Source organism: Rhea pennata, chromosome 1 (genome assembly GCF_028389875.1).
Source record: "Rhea pennata isolate bPtePen1 chromosome 1, bPtePen1.pri, whole genome shotgun sequence".
Classification (NCBI taxonomy): domain Eukaryota; kingdom Metazoa; phylum Chordata; class Aves; order Rheiformes; family Rheidae; genus Rhea; species Rhea pennata.
Window position 1 is genome coordinate 63,234,738 of NC_084663.1, and position 9,193 is coordinate 63,243,930.

At 44.9% G+C, this 9,193-nt stretch overlaps 1 protein-coding gene across 7 annotated transcripts in view; it reads right to left on the reverse strand.

Annotated features, from left to right (window-relative positions):
- Positions 1–8,486, reverse strand: part of KDM7A (lysine demethylase 7A) — a 91,157-nt gene extending 82,671 nt beyond the window's left edge. For all 7 annotated transcript variants that reach the window (XM_062589669.1, XM_062589660.1, XM_062589679.1 and 4 more), the window contains exon 1: positions 8,346–8,486. In XM_062589669.1, the coding sequence (XP_062445653.1) occupies positions 8,346–8,461 (116 nt within the window). In that variant the 5' untranslated portion in view covers positions 8,462–8,486. The remainder of the gene's footprint in view (positions 1–8,345) is intronic.
- Between the last annotated feature and the right edge of the window lie 707 nt (positions 8,487–9,193).

Genomic DNA, 9,193 nt, shown 5'->3' on the forward strand with positions numbered 1-9,193 from the left:
GACACTATTTCTAGAGCCCATGTACTACACTCCACTGTTCACAGATCTGTTGATTAGTATAGCTGAAAGCTGTACATAAGTTCTGCAGCACCATCTTTCACTTCCGCTTGCTCTTGACACTGGGTTTTGCAAGTCAACAGCATGATGAAATCCTCTAGTGAAGAGATCTGAACATCTTTGTTATTGGAACTAAACTAGAAATCTACTCCTGGGGCAAGCCAACCGGAAGTTTTACAAACATTATTGGGTAATTAGACATAGCAATTTCTTTGGTTGTTTTTCAATTACCCAATTTGGTGTTTGTTTATAGGCCCTAGAACATCAAAATCCCAAAAGGAAGGTGCCAGTTCATTCAGCAAATATTGCCTGGTAACTGGCAAGAACGATATACATCACATCATTCCTATGTCCTCGAAATCAAAGATTTAATCTTTCAAACTATCACCTTTCCTTGCACTCACTTTCCTGAATATTGCTTTAAGAGCCTTTAAGTGAATAAAGCATTAATGTAAATGAAACAAACATAATTAAATGAAATGAATTTGCCAGGCCAGCTACGTTTGAAACTCTCAGCTGACATTGAAAATAAATAGATTTCATACCACAATGTATTAAAAATTTAGAACAGTTATAATCCTTCCAGTTGGCTTTTAAGACAGAATGAGGTGAGAGAATTTTAGGAAAGCTTTCTTGCTTTTGTGGAAAATATCAACATTTATGCCTGCCTAAGCAGCAATGAACTCAACATTTTCAAAAAGAAAGACCAATTTTAAAGTCTTTTTTAGTTAATGCTGAAGTAATGGAGAAAATAGTATTAAATATTAATTCCATTCAAGAGCAGAATTGACCTGAAAGGACATAACTAACCACATAAATCCCCATTACCACCATAGAGCAGACATCTGAAGACTATTCGTACTCCACAAGACTGTTATTTCTATGCATTGGTGAGCTAATGTTACAGTATATTAGAAAGGACTGACAAATCAGAAATAGACTAGCTATTTTAAAAGCTACATATTTTACTAAGATCTCTCTCCTATGTTACCAGTAAAGCACTGGCAATGTTGTTTATTGAATTCTCATATTTCAGCAATGAGACAACTTGTAAAACTTAAATATTTTTCTGTTTTTAAAGCATATACATTCTACCTGTGAAAATCTTTTCAGATTGATCAGAAATGTTTTGAGAGAATGGTATTTTACTTTGTGCAAACTGCCATGTAAAACAGAATCAAAACATTGTATTACTTGATCTTTGCTTTGGAAAGATGACATAAAAGTGAACAGAAAACTGAACTGAGCATATGAAAATGGCTAATGAGTATGATAACCATTCACAAAAAGCTAAAAACAACAAATGAAGATTGAAAACAAAATTAATGTGATTTTGCCCACTGGCAGTTAACAAAACGATATTCTACTGTAAGGCTTAATCCATTTTACTGTCATTGTGTTGCCCTAAGAGAACTCAGCATAATAAACAATCAACAGACCAAGGTAAGTTTAAAGAAAATGGAATTTATTTCACATCTTTTAGGTGCTGGAGTGCACAGCATATGTAAAAACCAGTTTACCAAGCAGCATCCTACCCAGACTTCCCTTACTTCTGTAGTTTGTAGATATAAAACAAAGCAGTCACAGAGCCTTTTAAACCAACATTCTATTTTTTAGTCAGATTAAGCATACATTAAAGAAAGGAAAAAGAAAGCAAACGCAGTGTGTTATATAAGCACTAACAGATGACATCTTGGAATATAAATTCACTAATTTTTTCTACTGGCTAATAAAAAAAGAAAAATCACTATTAGCCAGGTAAACTACACATTTGAACACTTAGTGTCTTCATTCACATGATCAATTACATGATCAAGAATGGCTGAAAAAAAGAGAAACCAGTAATAGCAGTAAGATTGATACAGAGAAACTACAACATTACAGAATATTAAAAGTAGTGTTTAAAGCACCAATTCTGAATCCTTGCATCTTTAAGTAACATGTAATAGGCAATAATTAATCTGTACTTTAGAAATTAGAACTATTAGTGTTGTAACAAATGTTCAGAAGCTCACTAGAATCTCGTCAAGGTTATAATTAAGAAAGTTCAATTATGCATCTCAGTTCTCTTACAGATCTTTATCAGGTGACACTTTACATTTTTCTTGTGCTAATTATTATGCCAGAATGCATAATTTAAAATATCTACTGTTTTATTCAAAAACACTAAATACAAGCTACACCAACATAGAGATCTAAAGAAAAAAAAAAGTGTTAACTTTCAAATGCATACATTTTTCAAAGCAGCCAGCTTTGCAAGAACACTGGAAAGAAAAAAACCAAACTCAGGCATATAATTCCACATGTTACTGTACAATTTCAAAAATTAAAGGAGCCTAAATGCTTACTATTCTATAGTGCTTATTGCAGTACAATACATCTACTTTAATATATATTAATATCTTCCCACTTCACAGATGAGAACTGAGAGGAAAAAATGGCTTACTCAAATGAAGAATATAAAAGGATTTGAAACAGATATCCAATTACACAAGTGCTAGTCTAGCATCTTTATTATTACTACAGATTCTTCTCACTTTAACTGAAACATTTCAGCTTTTGTACTGTTAGAAGAGCTGAAGTCCCTGGAAATCACTTAACTCTCTGGCAGAGGAAATACAGCTTATTGGACTGAAGATGAGGCCTTTGTCTTACCTCCGAGAAAACGAGACTAAATCAAAGAAAATAAGGTTAACAAATTTACTCTTCCCTTCCCCCATCTAAAATATTTCCCTAACATACACTCAGTTTCCTTAGGAAGAATCTAAGGTTTATATATCATAAAAGCCAGAAAGCTGTTTCAAGAGCCCCTGGTACCACGATCAAAGCTCTACTGACGAGACAACAATTTGTTGATTCAATTTTAGGCTCCTGAACACATTTAAGTTTGCTTTATAATTACAAGGAGTTTATTTTCTGTAAACAGAAGGCCTGCACCAAAAGGCATTTATAACCATGTCTTTGCACCCTCCATGTTTCCTGACACAAACATTACCTGCCTTGTCCTCTAAGCCCTTTTAAGGAAGACTCAGGAGCTTCAACCTCCTCTACAGACAGACGGTGTTCAGGAGTTGCAATACTGCAGCAGCACTGAACATGCCTTACTTGCTATTGACCCCAACAGAAGAGCAGCTAGGTCTAACTCTAGCATATCAGATTCAAGGCAGAATTGCAACTGGTGACAGAGATGCAAAAGAAGTTTCACGTAACAGGGTGAGCCACTGATCCCCAAAGAGGCACTAAGGAGGAAGATTGAGAGACTCCCACCATCATCTGTTCCTCTTCCAGCAACACAACCCTGACCAACAGGTCAACAGTCTGGGGTTCATCCTAGTACTCGGTGCGGCTGCATAGCTCTATAACCCAACAAAACACTTGGCAAAAGAATGTTTTCAGTCCTTTTTCTAAGCAGAGTTGACTCATCAAACAACCAGACAAGCACTAAACCAGTAAAAGAGAAATTACAGGAGCATGCAGCCAGGAGTGGGACAGTTTCTTTCAGCAGCAAAGGGTTGGCACAGCCAGTCATGTAGAACATGTATAAAGCGCCAAAACAAAGAGCAAATTCAGGAAAAGTAGTCACTATAGCAAGCATAATGCCCTCTTGACTTAACCAGGAGGAGAAAGTCTGCCTTCAGAGTACAAACCAGTGGGTTAGGATACTTGGTGCAGGTGTCAGCCCTGATTTTGAAACTGAGAACAAATTAAGGAGTGGTTGAGAAATTCTGTTTCTTCAGAGAAAAGAAAAAGGATAAGACACTCTCATCTATAAAGATGACACACTCATCTATATAATATCAGAAAACCTATATTCTACATTAACTTAGCTAAAATTTTATTGTTGTTTATCTATTTTTCCATTTGAGAAAAGTATAGTAAGTCTCAAGGCAAGTGCAATTTAAATAATCATCCTCAAAAGGTACGTGAGCCACATATCTTTTCAAATGAAGTTAATAAACATTTGGTAGTAACGTCAATGCTGTTAAAAACAGAGAGAGAGAATAAATGAACTACTCTAGGACAGGAAAAAAAAAAGTTAACTCTTTCAAGAGGGTTACACAGATTCAAGAAACAAACCTGACATGGAGAGCTATCAATTTCAGCAATTTGGTTTGTTCTACAACAAAAGTATGCATATGTGTACACTACATACTGATTAATGCATACAAATTTCTTTATTATCCTTTATCCTGCTCAATTGAAATACAGATTTCTGTAAACAAGAGCATTTTACATAGATAGAGGCTATGACTTCTCAGTTTAGATTTCATTTACACAAAATAGCAAAAATGTAACTGCAATTACAGCTAAGCAGAGATGGATGGGCTGTTTTCTTTCTTTCTTTCTTTTCCTTTCACAGGAAGGGAGAAAAGGGGGGAAAGTTGACATTATCATGAAATTTTAGGAAGAATTATTAACTTTGAACAGAAAGGATGTTCCTCCTCCCTTCTCCCCACTGGCTTTTGAGATTAAAAATTTCCTTCATTTCAAAAACTTGGTTTTGTATTAAAAAAAAAAGACATTAAAAAGGTTAACACATTTTAAAAGGCAAACGCTGTTTTGGGAGTAAGACTACAAAAACTGACAGTCACACATTTGCTGTTCTATTTGTTGCTCTATTTTCCATTGAGACATGCTAGAAGTTCACTGTATAAGGTTAGCTGATAAACAAAGTCAACTGAAAAAGTGTTAAATACAGAACCTTACAGGGGCATCCACATTTTTAACTCTGACTTATTTTCTATGCTCCTCTATAAACAGTGTAGTTTTGCTTCAGTTTTAAAAAGTGAGCATCCTAAAAAAGTTAACTCTACAATAGTTTCTCTCTACAGTGTTACAGAAAACATAACATCATGCAGACAAAAAAATGAATTATACACTTAAGTTTATTTGTGCATCTATGCAAAACACAAATCCAGTTGAGTACTGGAATTAAGTAGGAAAAAAATAGTCAAAAACTTAAATGCTGATGAAAGAATTTCTGCAAACTCCACAAGTACATATTCTAAGAACAGAGTTGACTGCAAATTCAGTTTTTTAAAAAAGAAGATATTCTGTACATGAAGTTACATACATGAAGATAACAAACAAGCATGAGAAAAGAAGCTAGGATGTAGTTAACCTAATACTTGTGGTAGCAATCAAGAAGTAAAGGGAAAGAGGGACAGAATGTGAAGATCATGCTATGATTGAGATTATATATGTATAAAATCATTTGAAGTCAAATTCAAGAATTTACACAGGTGTAAAGAACTACAGGTGTAAAAATTTAAGAAAATACTGAACACTTCAAAATAGCAGAAACAAAGGTGTTTTTCTTCTGCATTCTAGCTAGAGTATATGTTAGAGAAACCAGAAAGGGGAAGCAGCTTAATGTGAAATTTTCATTTAGAGAAGATAAAATGAGCAGGAAAATATGGAAATTGTTTAAAATATAAATGAATATGCCCAATGCAAACATTTGACAGTTTGTCATGTTTAAGTTTTTGTAGCCTCTCTAGTCTTGTAAACCATTTTAAGCAGTGATGAAGCCTAAGACAGAATACATGTCACTTAATTTTCTTTTCTTCAGCAAAAGGTAACTACACAAGACTGGCCAGGTGTTAGGCCCACTCGTAGAATAACAAAAAAATGAGAATGTAGGTTCTCAACCTTGTAAGGCACATCAAAATATTTGCTTTTATACAAATATTTTCCACAAGCAATAAAATGCATATTTGATAACATATTGATAACAGCAAGCCAAAATCCAGTCACTGTAAGACAGACAATGCAAGAAGAGTACCTAGGAGAAACATCCTATGGAATTCAGAAGGACTAGCAAAAATATGGCAGAGAATAGACTTTGTCCTACCTTCTGCACATTACTAAGGCACTCTTGACTACACACAGGAAGGGAGCAAAGAGTCCATAGTCCAACAGTACGCACTATCACACTAGGGCTAGCGCCTTGGGCACGCATGGTTTTCTGCTTCTGAATGTAAGTGTCATATCAGTCCCATCCCACAGGTAGGAAAATCATGGCAGTATGATACTAAGCAGTTCACAAAAAACTTAATGATCCCAGATTACTTATTTTCTTCCTCTCAAACTACTTAATAGTGTCTTCAGGAACTCATAAACCAAAGGAAAAGGAGCTCCCAGAGTAGACCACAGCTGAGAGAGGACAACAGTCTCCCACAGTCCTGTCCCTTAATAACAGGACAGGGCTGAGCATGCAACTAAATCCCAGAGCAACATAGCAACGTGGCTGTTGCCAGCTCCTCCTGGCTTACTTCCTTCCATACTTCAGGTTTCAGATTATCTAGCAGTTCAGTGTTAGCACAACTTTTCTACCAATTGCATGACAGAGTACACAAGCATGGGAATCACTCTTGATCTTTAGGTACATGAAGACTTTAGAAAGAGGTGGCCCCACCTCCACATCAACTGGTCAATACTTCCCTGTTAAAAGTTTTAGACATCAGATCATTGTACCCCAGTAATAATAGCATGCAACACCGGCATTTAAGTCATGTCTGCATGCAAACTGAGTAATTGCCAAGACAGACTGAAAGACCAACAGTCTCCTACAGAAAAATACTTGCAAGAGAGATAACCTGTGACCCTGTAAAGATCTTCTGACGATACCTACACCTCTACTGCAAGAAGTGACTTCTGTCAACTTGTATCAAGCAACTCTAATCCAAAAATGCTGCTGCACTTCTAGCTTCAACAACAGTACTGACAAGGGGAATAATAACCTAGTTGAACAGTTTGGGTTTTTGAAGTATAACAATTGTGTTTTGTCATTTTGTACAGTTTATAAAGTCCTTCTCATAGCTTCTATTATACTGTGTTCTGAGTTGGGGGGGAAACCCCTATGCAAAGGGCAAGATTTCAGCTCAGCAAATGCACAAGTCCCCGTCCCGAACGCTGGAAGCGTTCCTTTCATCCTGAAGCACCGCGTCGAGGCATCAGCATGCAGTGATTACTGTTAAGTAACACCTTCGAATGAACCCTGCTTCCAGCCAGCATTTTCCCCTTTGCCATGGGAAAGCACACAAAGATCTCGCAGCCCCCGCCGCTGCCAGCTCGGAGGGGTGAGTCAAGAGATGAAAGAGGAGCAGGCGGATCCGCTCAGCCCGCTGCTGCCTGTTTACGAAGCGACAGCCGCTCACACAACGCCAAGTCCGCCGCTTTGTTAAGCGACCGCCGGCACCGGGGGGGGGGAGGGGGGGGTGGTTAAAACCTCCTGCTCTCCGCACAACTTCGGGGCCCGGCGGCGGCCCGGTCCGGCCCGCACCGGCCCGGCCGGCTCCGCCGCCCTCCCGGCCCGCACCGGCAGGGGGCGACGCCGCTGCCTGGCCGGCGACGTCGGGAGGCTGTTTTTGTTACACGGGAGGGGGGGGGTATTTAAATGTCCTGCTGTCAATCAAAACGCACTTCCTACAGCCGCCGCCAGCCCCGCGGTGAACACCGCGGCGCGGGGGCTCCGCGCGTAACGGCCACGGCAGCGCCGAGCCCGCAGCCGCGCCGGGGGAGCCGCCGAGCCCCCAACTTGCTCCTTTGTTTAAATGCCCGTGGTCCCCGCCGCCGCCTTCTCCCCCCGCTGCCGCCCGCAGCCAGGAGCCGGCCGCCGGGCCTTTATTATTCACACGCTCGTCTCACAAAACACACGCGAGTCGGCGGCGGCCGCCACAAACGTCAAAGAGCGGGGAGGGCCGGAGCGGCCCCTCTCCGCCCCCCGGCCCGAACACACGGCACGGCGAGCCGCCGGGAACCGGGGGGGGGGGGGGGGAGGGGGGAGGAAGGGGGTCCGTCCCGGCAGCCCGGCGCACTCCTCGAGCGGAGCCCCCCGCGGAGGAACGGGGCACCCCCGCCCCGAAACCGGCTCAACTTTCCGGTTGTGGGGCCCGGGAGCCCCACATCTGTTGCTCTTTCGTAACCGGTCTTTCCCACTCCCCCCTCCTACCCCCCCCCCTCCCCGCGCACACACACACACCGCGCTGCCCTCCTCGCCCGGCCCCGTCACCCGCTCACGGACAACGACCCGTGCGTCCAGGATCGGCAGCGCTGCCGGGACTGGGACCGGGAGCGGGTCCGGCCCCACCAGCCGCTGCCACCGCCGCGCGGGGGAGCCGGCGCCGACAGCCCCCCCCCCCCGCGCCCGGCGCCGCTCCGAGCCGCCGCGCGGCCATTGTCCCCCCGGTAACGGCCGGGGGGGACGGTTAACTGCCGCCGCCCGGCCCGACGGTTTTGTCCCCCGCTGCGCCGCGCCGCGCCGCCCGGCCGCCCCCGGCGCCCACCTGCCGTGGAACCAGTCCTTGCAGATGTCGCACTCGATCATGAAGCGGCTCACGTCGTAGGGCTCCCGGCACACGCAGTACACGGGAGTCGCGGCCGCCGCCGCCGCTCCGGCCATCTTTAAAGAACTCCCTGACTGAGCCGCTCGCTCGCTCGCTGGCTCCCTCCCCTCCCCCGTCCCCTCCCTCTGCCGCCGCCGCCGCCGCGGCACCAATAACAACAGCGCGCGTGCCAGCCCCGCGCGCGCTCCCGCCCGCCCGCCGGCCACCGCGAGCGAGGGCGGGACCGGCAGGCGGCGAGGGAGCGAGCGAACAACAGCGCGCGGAGGCGCGCGCACGTGCGTCACCCGGCCCCCGCCGAGGCAGCGGGAGGGGGACGAACCCCCACCTCCCTTTCCCTCCGCTCCGCCCCGCCCCGCCCCTCACGGCGCCCGCGCCCACTGCGCGTGCGCCCCTCGCCCCGCCCCGTCCTTCTTTCCGAGCAGCCCGAACCGAGCGGGGGCGGGGAGCAGCGGGCTCCCATTGGACGCGCGCGGAGGGGAGCGCACGTGCCGCCGCCGGCCCCTCCCTCCCTCTTCCCCCCCTTCCACCCCCCCATTCCTCGGAGGGCGGGGCGCGAGGAGGCACGCGCTCGCCCTGCTCCCCCAGCCCCCTCCCCAGAAGCGTCACGCGGGGAGGGGGAGGGACAGGGTGCCGCGAGGACACGAAGAGAAAGAGCGCGGGCCGCGGCGCGCGCCGGCTCCCTCTTATGTAACCGCCGCGGCGGAAGTGGCCGAGAAGCGCCGAAGCCGCCCGAAGGCCCCGACTTTGTTGTCAGGCCGCCGCGGGCCGCGCAGGCGCGGGCGGCCCGG